Raw genomic sequence first — 14,140 nt, 5'->3', positions numbered from 1 at the left:
CTCTTTCCGAGGCCCATTCGTGAGCACAAGTAGTGCGTCTGACTTCCTAAAAAACTCTGTAGCTGCCAGATACACCCAAATTGCCAGGACCACATCCAAGGCATGCAAGGCAATTTCCTTCAGGATGTTTTGGCCTGGGACACAGGGAAGGCAACACAATATCTTAATTCAAATGAAAATCAGAGACAACCTTTGGGAGGAACGAAAAACAGGGGCGAAGAACCACCTTAGCTCTGTGAATCACCAGTAAGGTGAACAACAGGATAACAGCGTAACGGCGCCAGTTCCGACACGCTGCACGCAGAGGTGATAGCCACTAAAAAAAAGTCACCTTCTAAGACAGCGTATGCAAGGGAATTTCCCAAAGATTCTCAAAGGGAGGCTTCTGGAGGACCTAAAAGGAACCAAAATGAGGACCCAAGGCAGTAACGGAGACTGCACTGGAGGAACCAAATGTCGAACACCCTGAAAGGTACGCACCAGGGAGTGTGTGGCCAAGGGTCCTTGGAAGAAGACTGCCAAAGCCGACACCTGGACCTTGATGGTACTCAAGGCAAATTTCTGTTTAACCCACTCCTCCGTTAAAGTAAGGTCAAAATCTGAGCCATCAAGGAGCAAGCATGAACCTCAAGAGACCCACATCACGCAATGTACATCTTCCACGTACGATGGTAATTCTTCCTAGAGGTAAATTTCCTAGCTTTTAACAGCGTTGGAATTACTGACTCAGATAAACCTCTATCCATCAGCATCTGGCATTCAACAGCCAAGCCGTCAAAGCCAGCAACTGTAAAGCAGGATGGAAGATTGATCCTGGGGACAGCAGATCCTCCTGAGAGGAAGCTTCCAAGGAACGTTGGTGACCAGCCGCACCAGATCGGCGTACCAAGCCTGACGAGGCCAGTCTAGGGCCACTAAGATGACCAGAATCCCTTCTGCCACGATCCTGCGAAGAAGTGTTGGCAGAAGCTTGAGAGGAGGAAAGGCGTAATTCAGACGATACTGACCCCCACGGGGCCACCAGAGGATCCCGTGACCAAGCCACAAACCTCTGCACCTTTCTGTTGAGCCGAGACACCAACAGATCCCCCTTGGGAATGCCCCACTGGAGACACAACTGATAAAACACCTCCAGATGAAGGGACCACTCCCCTTGGTCCAATGCCTGCCGACTGAGGTAATCTGCCTGCCAGTTTTCCACCCTGGGAATGTGTACTGCGGAGAAGACTAGAACAAAACGTTCTGCCGACCTTAGAATGCTGACTATCTCCAGAGCAGCCAGGACACTTCTTGTGCCCCCTTGGTGATTGACATAAGCCACGGCCGTGGCATTTTCCTATTGCATGCGCACTGGATGTCCCTGAAGACGATCCGTCCAATGGTCAAGGCACAGTCCGATTGCTCAGCGTTCCAAGACATTAATTGATAGTCTGGACTCTTCCAGTGTCCAGAGCCCCATAGCAGAATTTTTGCCAAGGAGGCCTCCCCAGCCGGACAGGCTGGCATCCGTGGTGACCACTGTCCAATACAAGGGGAGGAAGGATTTGACCAGCCAAAGCACCGGAGAACGAAGCCACCATATCAGGAAGCACATATGGAACTGTGCAAATGGAACCGCCGCAAAAGGTAGTCACCATCAGGCCCAGCACCGCATGCAAGTCTGGAGGGATGACCATCTGCTGGACAGCAGGAGACGAATTGCAGCCTGCAATTTCTGGAGTCTGTCCAGGGGAAGGAACACTATAGCTAAGGCCGAGTCCAGAGTCAGACCCAGACAGTCCAGCTTTGTGGACAGAACCAGAGCAGACTTCTGAAAATTCAGAATCCAGCCGAACTCCCCCAAAGTTCGTATGGTGATTTGCAAGTTTACCACCAGAAAAGTAGGCGACTCCGCTCGCAGAAGTAGGTCATCCCAGTAGCCCAGTACCGCAATCCCCCGTTGGCGTAACAATGCTAGCACCGGGGATAACACTTTTGTGAAGACCCAAGGAGCAAAGGAGAGACCAAAGGGTAATGCCACAAATTGATAATGCTACTCTCCCACGTCAAAGCAGAGGAAGCGCTGATGACTGGCAAATATTGGAATGTGAAGGTAAGCACCCTTGATGTCGATAGAGGCAAGAAAAATCCCTCTGAGGCAGGGATGCCACCACCGTGCAAATGGACTTCATCCTCAACTGCTGCACTCTCACAAAGCAGTTCAGCATCTTGAGGTCCAGGATTGGACACACCTTGCCTTCCTTCCTGGGAACTGTAAACATGTTTGAGTAAAAACCCTGAAAATGTTCCGATGTCGGAACCAAGACAATCACCCCTTGAAGTAACTGGTCTTGTACCACCCCAAACAGACCCTGTAAGCGGTCCGGGGACAGGCGCAAGTTGGAGGGAAAGAACCTTGCCGTGGGGACCGAATGACTTTGTGGACCCACTTGTCCTGTTACCAAGGAAGTCCACGGGTCTGGAAACCAGCGAAGACATCCCCCCTCCCCTGATACGGGTGAGGACGCACCTTCATGCTGAAGGAGCCTTGTTTGCGGGTCTGGAGAAGCCCGCTCTCGGCTTGCCAGACTAGGTTCGTTTGGATCCTCCAGAGGAGGCCCTAGAAAGGCTTCGAGCCCCTTTCAGTCAACCCTGAGGGAAGAAAAAACTTCTTATGAGCCGAGAAGGAGGGCCCACGTCTACGACGAGGTTCCTTGACCTTAGTTGCCTGCGTAAGAAAGGTGCTCTTTCCCCCTGTGAGACCTTTAATGTCGTCATCCAGGGTAGCTCCAAACAGACGATCTCCTTGAAAAGGGAGATCAGTCAAGGCCTTTTTAGAAGTTTGGTCCGCAGACCAGCATTTGAGCCAAAAGACACTCTGAAGGACCCCTGCCAAAATAGAGGTCCTAGCGACTAGGGGAATTGCATCCAAAGAGGCAGCACAAATAAAAAGCAGCCCCTGGACTAGCTGGTCCGTCAGCTCAGCAAAGGCAGGGTGGAGCCGATCTTCCTCCAGGTCACGGCATAAAAGCTTAGCCCACTCAGAGTTGCGACACCAGGGCAATGGTGCCGAACCAGCCACAGTGTACATAATGCAAGCCACAGGCTCAGCCTTCCTGTCGGCTGGATCCTTAAAGGCCAGGAACTCTTCAACCGGAATCATGGTTGCCTTGTACAATCTGGAAACTGGAGGGTGCACCACCAGTGGAACAGTCCACTTCTTAAGGGACTCCTCTTCTACCGCCTAGTAAATCACTTAGGGAGCCCAAGGGGATGCTTTGATCGTCCTCACTCTTAGCGATGATTCGGTCAAAATAGGCGGGGAAACACCTTTGCCACACTGGATGGCTTGTGAGTGCCTAAGGGATCCTGCGCCTCCGTTGCAGCTGCGTCCTCCACCTTCAAGGTCTCACACAGATACAATCAGTGCTTCTACCAGCGGCTTTTCCTGCGCGGTTGCAGATGCGGAGGAATCATCCTCACTGATGTTTCAGGGCGCGTGGTCGCAGACCGAGCAGGGAGACCCACGTCTGCAGAAGTCGAATTAGATTCAGGATCTGATGAGACAGAAAAGGCAGGGGGCGCTTTTAGCTATCTCCCATCACCCGAAAGCCCCCTCCATGCGGGACACAAAAGACTCCAGGAATGCAGTCTGTGGATGGATGGATGGTTAGGACCCTCAGAGGGGATCAGGTGGGGAGATGTGCTCCAAAGACTCCATCAGTCACCAGGGGAACCCCACAAAAAGTGTAAAACACTGCAAAGGGACAACCCCCACCGTGCTGGCAGCACCACCTAGTCGCCAGGCACAAAGCACCAATCGATCCTCAGCAGAGAGGGAGAGAACCCTATCAGACTCATCACCCAGCAAAAACAGGCACCTGCAGCCACCAGGATAATCTTCAGTCCACTAGCAGTGATCAGGAAGTGAAAAGATCCAGGAGTCGGCAAAATCGCCACCCACAAGGCTCCACTGTTATGGCCGCCGCTATTTTCAATAACAAACCACCGCTGCGCATAGAGAATACAGGCTATAACAAAATGGTGGCACCACGAGGCTCCCAGGGACCCAGTACAGATCCCTAGGCCTCAAGGACAGGCCCAGGCAGGACAGGGGGCTTTGGCAGGAGCCCCCACCAGGTACAACCCCCCTCCCGCATAGACGATTGTCCAGTCGCTGGCGGCGCAGCCCCCCCACCCCCATCGCCAGTATAGCGCTCTGCCCCCACCCCAGGAGGTGGACCAGACCACCCACACAGCCCCAGCATAAGTGTAGGGGGGGGGAATGGGGGGACAGATGAAGGGGAGGTGCCTGACGGGAAGGAGGGGAACCTGGGGGTCTGATCATCTCAAGGAGGGGCCCACGTCCACCCCAAAACCCTCCATGGGTGGTGGGGGGACAGCTACTAACCATACCAGGAACCAGGCGGGTACTGCTCCAGACAGAACCCCTCGCCATCGAAATGGGGTCGGTCGGCCAGGAGAAACGCTGCGACTCGGGCCGAGACCCAGTCGTATGCGACCTTGTGAGGCATTTAACTCACGGGCCAGCCCCCGTCCAGTGGGGCTATGTCGCAGCCAACCTAGCGCGGAGCTGAGGTCTGCGTGCGCTGGCGAGACTGGGGTTACCACTGGATTTAGAGGCCGTCACCCAGTCCGGCAGTTGATTGTAGATCTCACAGGAAAAAATGTATATCTGAAAAGAAAAAATTGCCAGGACCAGAGAGCCCAGAAAGGAATTAGGTCCTTACTCCTGACTATGCAGAAAAAAAAAAACCTGAGTACCTATAGCAGGGAGAGGGAGTATACCCCCCCTGGGACTGCCCATTGGTGTAACCAGACTTTTCTGCCTAGCGTCCTACTCCTCTAGGGGGCAGTATAACCCAATGGTTATGAAGATCAGGAGCTGTGTCCGTCAATGAATGAAAGAAATAAATGCACATCTTTTTGTAGGTAAAAAATGTGTATTTAATATTTTTTTGCAATGCATTGCACCCGTGATCAGCAGATCGCGGGTGCAATCTCAGGCTACTGCAGACTGTCAGTGTAGCTGTCTGCCTGTACTTTGTAGGGGCAGCACCAATGAACTACCTAGAGCACTTATCAGTGCCCTGGTGGTTAATTAGGAACTACAGGCTGTCAAAACTCTGTGAACAATTGAAGCGGCTAGGTGGGCGAAGCCCCGCACAGCCACATGTTTTTTTTTAAATTGTGACAGGTGCATCAGTAACATGTTACACCCTGAAAACTGGTTTAACGTGTTAGGAAAGATGAAATTATCCTTTAGAGTTTACACATATTAGCTTGTAGAAAAACAGTTGAATAAATGTCCTTTCCATATACAGTCATGTGAAAAAGTAAGTACACCTCATAAATTGTTGGCTTTTTCAACATACTTGGAGGCAAACAGACTTGGATTCAAAAAGTGCCTACAGAAAAAGTGACATCCATTAAATGACACATAAAAATTACAAGGTGTATTTATCATTTAAAAATTGCTGACTTATATGGAAAATGCTAATCACCTCCTACATTTACTAAAACGTCAATCCGTGAAATTAGAATTACCGTATTTATCGGCGTATAGCATGCACTGGCGTATAACACGCACCTCAAATTTAGGAGGGAAATTTTAGGAAAAAAGCTTAAATTTGAAATAGCATTGAACTTTTTTAATCAAATGCAGTCTTACCAGTGCCTGTGAATGCAGCCTCGCCAGCGCAGTGTCCACCAATGCAGCCTCGCCAGCGCAGTGTCCACCAATGCAGCCTCGCCAGTGCAGTGTCCACCAATGCAGCCTCGCCAGCGCAGTGTCCACCAATGCAGGGCAAAGCAACAGGCAACAGCAGCCTCGCCAGTGCCATTGCACAGAGCGGCGATATACCAGTATTTAAAAAAAAAAAAAGGCCAGGCAGCGCTGAGAGGCAGAGGCGGGCGGGCTGGACCGAGGAGAAGCAAGAACGAGCGACCGTTGTCATCAGAAGTCCCGGCGCCTATGATAGACGTCACACGGCCCGCGTCCCGCCATTGGGCCACTGTCTATCATTTTTTTTTTTTTTAATACATCAGCGTATAACACGCACTGGTGTTTTGCCATCCATTTGTAGGAGGAAAAAGTGTGTGTCATACGCTGATAAATATGGTAGATGTTCCAGATTGGGTGCCAATGATTACAACCTCCATGGAGCATGTAGCTGGAGCCGGTTTATTTAAATCTCTAGGACAGAGGTCGCCAGCCTTTCGGACCCACGAACCACTAAACTGACAATTTTTTTGTCCTGCAGACCACCAACATATTTAACATGCCTTATACACACACACACACAAACAATTCTCTGACTCTCTGCCCCCCTGCCCCTGGATCACACTGCCTTACACACACAATGCTCTGGCTCTATGCCCCCCCAGTCTGATCAGCACTGCCATTGAAGTCCCCCACCACCTTTAACTCTGGCTCTCTGCACTAAACCCAGCACATCCCTCTGAGTTCACAAGAGCTGGTACAACAGAGGAGGCATCGGGTATCAATGCGGAATGACAGTATTAACTGTCAACGCACATTGAGAACAACACTGGAAACATTGGTTGGTATATATTCACCACAATGTTGATTTGCGGCAGAACCCCTGGGGACCACCAACATTTTCTGGTTGGTGACCACTGATCTAGGGTATGGGGGTTCTCTTTGCTATAGATATAGCAGTGTCATCGTGCCAAGATTAAAAGAGCTTTCTAAGGCCCTCAGAAACTAAGTTGTGGAAGCTACTAGTCTTGCAAGGGATGGAAAATGTTTGCTAAATTAGTTGAAATCATTCCACTGTAAGGAAAATAATCTACAAGATGACCATTTGATAATAAAAGATGTGGCTAAGAATCCCATCACTGGGTGTTCAGGTAACTTGCAAAAGCAGAGGTCAACTGCATGCATCTACAATCAGAAAGCAATTGCAACAATTCAACCCGCATAAGAGGGTTGTTAAAAAAAAAAAAAAACCTTTGCTGTCAAACAAGAACATTATAGCACAATTACAGTTTGCTTGATTAGTCTTCAGCGCATATATTCAGTGGCAAACTAATTGTAATTACCCAATTGTAATGGTAAGACGGTTGTCTGGTCACAGTAACAGCAGTCATGTTTGCCGCAGACCAGAGACAGTATTTTTAGGAGAACCTCATAACCATGAAGCATAGTGATGGAAATGGTATGTCCACAGTAGTGTCCTCTGCCCCCACAATGGTGCCCTTTGCCACCCCCCCTTCCCCCCACAGTAGTGTCCTCTACCCCCTGCATAGCACTGTCCTCTGCACCCCCCACATTAGCCGTTTCTACAATTGTAATTGTGTGTAGGTAGCTCTCACCTATCTAGCAGCAGCTGTACATTAGAGCAGAGTGAGAGGCAAAACAGTGCTGGATGGAGTTAACTTTTCATGTCAACCAGCTGATGATTGGATGCTAGGACTGTCTAAGCAGCTCCTGCCCTCCATCAAGCACTGTTTTGCCTTTCACTCTGCTATTAAACGAAGAGTCTGGGGGGAGGGGTTTGAGCGTCAGTGCAGCCCTGATTGTGATCTACCTACCGCGATCAACAGGTTGCAGACCAAAGTACAAAGTTTACACGTATATCAACATTTCTTATAAAGCTCTGGTGCAACCAATTACCTTCAGAAGTCACATAATTAGTGAAATGATGGCCACCTGTGTGCAATCTAAGTGTCACATGATCTGTCATTACATATACACACCTTTTTTTAAAGGCCCCAGAGGCTACAACACCTAAGCAAAAGGCACCACTAACCAAACACTGCCATGAAGATCAAGGAACTTTCCAAAGGGACAATGTTGTTGAGAAGTACAAGTCAGGGTTAGGTTATAAAAAATATCCAAATCTTTGATGATCCCCAGGAGCACAATTACATCTATCATAACCGAATGTAAAGAGCATAGCACAACAGCAAACCTGCCAAGAGACGGCCGCCCACCAAAACTTACGGACCAGGCAAGGAGGGCATTAATCAGAGAGGCAGCACAGAGACCTAAGGTAACCCTGGAGAAGCTGCAGAGTTCCACAGCAGAGACTGGAGTATCTGTACATAGGATGACAATAAGCCGTACGCTATATAGAGTTTGGCTTCATGGCAGAGTGGCCAGAAGAAAGCAATTACTTTCAGCAAAAAACTTTCAGCAAAAAACAAAATGGCATGTTTGAGTTTGTGAAAAGGCATGTGGGAGACTCCCAAAATGTGTGGAGGAAGGTGTTCTAGTCAGATGAGACTAAAATTTAACTTTTCAACCATCAAAGAAAACGCTATGTCTGGCGCAAACCCAACACATCACATCACCTAAAGAACACCATCCCCACAGTGAAACATGGTGGTGGCAGCATCATGCTGTGGGGAAGTTTTTCAGCAGCCAGGACTGGGAAACTGGTCAGAGTTGACGGAAAGATGGATGGTGCCAAATATAGGGATATTTTTCAGCAAAACCTGTACTACTCTCTACGTGATTTGAGGCTAGGACGGAGGTCCACCTTCCAGCAGGACAATGACCCCAAACACACTGCTAAAGCACTGCTGAGTGGTTTACGGGGAAACATGTAAATGTGCTAAAATGGCCTAGTCAAAGTCCAGAACTCAATACAATAGAAAATCTGTGGTCAGACTTAAAGATTGCTGTTCACAAGCGCAAACCATCCAACCTGAAGGAGCTGGAGCAGTTTTGCAAGGAGGAATGGGCAAAAATCCCAGTGGTAAGATGTGGCAAGCTCACAAGCTCATAGGGACTTATCCAAAGCGACTTGGAGCTGTGATTGCCGCAAAAGGTGGCTCTGCCAAGTATTGACTTTAGGGGGGGGGGGGTGAATAGTTATGCACATAGACTTTTTCTGTTATTTTGTCCAATTTGTTGCTTGCTTCACAATAAAAAAATAAAAATAAAAAAAAATCTTCAAAGTTGTGGGCATGTTCTGTAAATTAAATTATGCAAATCCTCAAACAATCCATGTTAATTCCAGGTTGTGAGGCAACAAAACATGAAAAATGCCAAGGGGGTTAGTACTTTTGCAAGGCACTGTGTACACATATGAGCGTGTGTATGTGTGTATATATATATATATATATTTTTTTTTTCTGTGTGCAGACCAACCCCAGTTCCCAACCCCCATACTTACCTTGGTGCATGAGAGCAGCGCCTCTCCCTGGTCTCTATCCAAATTGGCTCACACAGCAGTGGGATCCATTGGCTCCTGGTGCTGTCAATCACAGCTAGTGAGCCAATAAGGAGAGAGCAGGGGTTGGGACCGAGCCCTGCTCTGTGTGTGAATGGACAATGTACATTCACAGGATCAAGGTTCAGCCTGCCCGAGTGCTCCCGTAAGCAAGAGGCTTACTATTGGGGGAACTCGGCAGGGGGAAGGAAGCTAGGAGTGCCGGCAGGGGACCCAAAAAGATGAGGTTTGGTTTGGGTGTTGCTTTGTGCAAAACCATTACACAGAGCAGGTAAGTATAACATGTTTTTTTTTTTTTAATTACAATATTTAGAATCACTTTAAACTGTGGTCACTCCAAAAAAACACTTGTCAAATGCCTGACAATGGTTTTTCCTTCCTTTCAAGTAAAAGCGACCAGGACACACTCCAAACCTGAACAAATCCTCAGGTTCAATTACAGTGTCTGCCAATCTGCTCCCCTGTGCTCCCCAAAATAAACAACACTTACAGAAAAAGAGAGCACGTACCTTTGGAGAACAGTTGAAATGCATTCCAGGAACTGGCAGTGTAGTAACATACATAGTTATACATCGATACAAGTACAGAGTACCAACTATACAAAAATATCTTCGGCTAACTATGGATCTGTGGAAGGAAAAGACAAGAGTATATTTTAAAAAAAACAAACAAAAAAAAAAACAACAGTTATTAAACCCCTTCATGATGGACGGTAAAACAAATCTTTATGCATGAACAAAACTTTAAAACTTTACCATGTTTTTGTAAAATGGTACATATTGCAACTACTTAGTTTATCCAGGTGAATTATACCTTATCAGGACTTTTTGGCCCTGTTCACACCTGAGCGTATTTCAGCTCATCTCTGAAGTTTCAAAACGCCCAACAAGCAAAATCCCATTCATTTCAATGGCCCCTGTTCACATATGAGCGTTTTGTCTCCTGAAGCAAAACGCCTGAAGCTCAAAAAAGTACACTAACTTTGTGGCAGATTACAAGCATTTTTGTTAGATGTCACTGCCTGCCTCCAAACACCTGCAAAAACGCCTAAAAAAAAAGCCCCCAAAAAACTCCTGTAAAAAAAAAAAAAGCCCCCAAAAAATGCCTGAAAATGATACACTCATAGGTGTGAATGGAGCCTTCTTCAGGAATTGGGCTTTTAACTAGCGATAAAGCACACACTTCAAGATTTTAGGCTCCATTCACACCTGAGAGTATTGTTTTAAGGCATTTTTTTGGGGCTTTTTTCAGGCATTTTTTGCAGGTGTTTGGAGGCAGGTTTTGACATCTAACAAAAACGCTTGTAATCAGCCAAAAAATAATCTCATGTACTTTTCTGAGCTTTAGGAGTTTTCCTTCAGGCAACAAAACACTCAGATGTGAACTGGGGCCATTGAAATAAATGTGATTTTGCTTGTTGAGCATTTGAGACTTCAGAGATGAGCGTTTTACGAGCTGAAATATGCTGGGGTGTGAATAGGGCCTTAGGCTCCATTTACACCTGAGCGTATCGTTTTCAGGCATTTTTCAGGCATTTTTTTGGGGCTTTTTTCAGGCATTTTTTTGGGGCTTTTTTCAGGCGTTTTTTGCAGGTGTTTGGAGGCAGGCATTAACATCTAACAAAAACGCTTGTAATCTGCCAAAAAAGAAGCTCATGTACTTTTTTGAGCTTCAGGCATTTTGCTTCAGAAAACAAAACGCTCATATGTGAACAGGGGCCATTGAAATTAAAGGGATTTTGCTTGTTGGGCGTTTGAGACTTCAGAGATGAGCGTTTTACGAGCTGAACAGGGACTAAAGCCCCGTACACACGTACCGATGGTCGGCTTACAAATGTTCCTCTTTTCTCCCTGGGATGTCGGTGTCTGCTGAAAAGTGCAAAGACAGCACAAGGACAGCACAAGAATTTTGTCCGCCGACTGCAGAAGTGATGTCATGTAATGGTTAACTTTCCCTGTGTTTTCTATTTTCTGAGCATGCCCAGTCTTGCAAATCTGCGGTCTGTCGGCCGAATTGTGTACTGACAGGCGAACAATCGTCCGTTCTGGTGTCGGCATACAAATATTTTCATGTTTGCACGAAAGACTTTTGTCCGCGGATTGTGCGCAGACATCTGTCGGAGGCACCATACTAACACGCGTACAATCGGCAGATCCTTCGTCCACCGACGTTTGTATGCCGACGATCGGTACGTGTGTACGGGGCTTCAGGCAGAGAAATTAAAGCTCAAATGCCTGTAAAAGCAGCTTTTTTTTTGGGCTGCAGTGTGCATGAGCCCTAATAGATATATTCTGATTTTTTATATTTTTTATTAACAAAGGAGAACTGCCCCAAAATAACACAAAAATATACGTTTTTTTTTTTTTTTTTTCAATTTAGCTGTATATGTAGGGCCATTACTATTATCTACCACCACAGAACAGCCCAAAATAAATTCTCCTGCTCCTGATAATCACATTAATACGAAATAGGTGAATGTTATTTTTATCTGTGATAGGGCTAAGAAACAATGGTGAGCCATTTTGCTTTTTCCTAATCCTACCTAAAACACACTGACACTGATAATTTAACAATGTTTTTTTTTTTTTTTTTAATCCAACCTTAAATATACTGACCCTGACTGACTGATGCCAACGCTAACCCTGACACAGACCTAGCCCAAACTCTGATCTAGCTTTTTTGTTTTTTATTATTTGTTAAAATACACACTTTTCTCCTCCAGCAAGAACAGGATACAATGTTTCTCTCCATTTAGAGGAGAAACACACACAGGGCTGGCTATACAGTAACTAGTCAATGTGAGCCAATCAGAGGCTATCATAGCAATCAGGTGATTGGGCACTGGGCCTCCTGGTTCCCAATTGTTACTACAAGACCCAAGGCTAAAAAAAAAAAAAGGACAGGTACGGATATTATGCAGCCCCAAGAAGGAAGACCCAATTCAGTGAGGCTGCATATATAAGTACAGTCCCCAGCAAGGGGATATTATACCAGATAGCTTGCTCTTGAAAACATACATTGCAATATTTCCTAAATAAAGGCCAAAAAAAATCAAAGTGCATCTAAACCCAAAATACCCCTGGGACAGTCAGGGCTAGTGCATTTCAGCAACGATAGCCTCTGAACTGTCCCCAGGTTCACTTACCTTTGGAAGAAATACTTACCTTGAAAATGTCTTCTCCAGTGGTGCCATCTCAGGTGTGGGCAGCTAAAGCCAGAGCGTCTTTTTCGGTGACGTCAGAGTCCCAGGATGCCTTGCCCCTGCTCGTCACTTCCAGTGCAGGCACGTCATCCCTGCACAGCTTCTGGGCATGCCCATAAGCTGTTTAGCAGGGAATGACGCCCCTGCACCGGAAGTGACGAGCAGGGCCGATGCAGGCGCATTGATTCCTGGGAGCGATGACATTCGGCTCCCAGGAGTCAATGCAAGCAGGAAGTAACGGCGCGGGCCGTGGCCGAAGAGGGAGGAAGTGGAAGAAAGGTAAGTATATTTTCTTCAAAAACAAGGTAAGTAAAGAAAAAAAAATCATGATTATCCAAATCTTTTTCAGGTTACTTAGAGCAAGCGGATGTCAAATTTTCCTTTTAAGGCTGGAACTCCACTTTAACAATTTTGTCGAACTGAAAAAAGTAGTGCTTGCTTTTTTCCCATCTCAAAGCACCAGTGTGAACGGCTTCCGTATAGACGAGGTCACTGGATCAACAAACAAACCTCACCACTTTAATACCGGGCGATTTCTGGCACTCCGCTCCTACATGTAAAAATCATCATCGTTTTGCTATAAAATGACTGGGAACCCCCAAACATTATATATATTTTTTTTAGCAGAGACCCTAGGGAATAAAATGGCAGTCATTGCAACTTTTTATGTCACACGTTATTTGCGCAGATATTTTTCAAACGCGTTTTTTTTTCTTTTAAAAAAACTTTTGTGAATTAAAAAAAAAAAAAAAACAAAACACTAAAGTTAGCCCAATTTTTTTGGATAATGTGAAAGATGATGTTACGCTGAGTAAATAAATACCGAACATGTCAATCTTTAAAATTGCACACACTCGTGGAATGACGCCAAACTTTGGTACTTAAAAATCTCTATAGGCAACGCTTTAAAATTTTTTACAGGTTACCAGTTTAGAGTTACAGTGGGGGTCTTGGACTAGAATTATTGCTCTTGCTGTAACGTTTGCGGCGATACCTCACATGTATGGATTGAACGTTGTTTACATATGTGGCCGCGACGTACGCATGCGTTCGCTTCTGCGTGTGAGCTAACGAGGACGGGGGGCACTTTAAATTTTTTTTTTTTTTATCGTTTATTTTTACACTTTCTCCTTAATTTTTTTTTTTTTTTCATCACTTTTATTCCTATTACAAGGAAACATCCCTTGTAATAGGATTAGTGAATGACAGGTCCTCTTTATAAGGAGATCTGGGGTCAATAAGACCTCAGATCTCGCCTACAGGCTAGAAAGCCTGGAAAAAAAAAAAAAAAAAAGATCTCAGCTGAATGCCGAGATCTTGGCAGTATTGAAACTGCCAGGCCGGACGTGGCATCATCACGTCGGGCCCGGGCCTCCGAGAGTCATAGAGACTGCCGGGGACCATCTGGTCCTCACAGTCTCTATGGCAGGGATTCCGAAACCACGGCCCTCCAGTTGTTCAGGAACTACAATTCCTATCATGCCTAGTCATGTATGTGAATGTCAGAATTTTACAGTGCCTCATGGGATGTGTAGTTCTGCAACAGCTGCAGGGCCGTAGTTTGGGAATCCCTGCTCTATGGTACACTTCCACCCGGCCGCCGATTCCTTCTCGGGGAGCCGGTAGAAGAACAGGAGGGGGGGGGGGGATGTCCCCTCCCGCCGCCTGTAAGAACGATCAAGCCGTTGTTCAGCCGCTAGGATTGTTTTTATGTTGTAGGGAATGGCCTGAAGAA

At 46.5% G+C, this 14,140-nt stretch overlaps 1 protein-coding gene across 4 annotated transcripts in view; it reads right to left on the bottom strand.

Annotated features, from left to right (window-relative positions):
- SGMS1 (sphingomyelin synthase 1) overlaps positions 1–14,140 on the bottom strand; it is a 364,196-nt gene that overhangs the window by 35,219 nt on the left and 314,837 nt on the right. For all 4 annotated transcript variants that reach the window (XM_082268258.1, XM_082268259.1, XM_082268260.1 and 1 more), the window contains one exon: positions 9,713–9,830. In XM_082268258.1, the coding sequence (XP_082124384.1) occupies positions 9,713–9,830 (118 nt within the window). The remainder of the gene's footprint in view (positions 1–9,712; positions 9,831–14,140) is intronic.

Source organism: Pelophylax lessonae, assembly GCF_965119305.1.
Source record: "Pelophylax lessonae genome assembly, chromosome: 9".
NCBI lineage: Eukaryota > Metazoa > Chordata > Amphibia > Anura > Ranidae > Pelophylax > Pelophylax lessonae.
The sequence above is the reverse complement of the archived record's forward strand: the minus strand, read 5'-3'. Positions and strand labels throughout refer to the sequence as shown.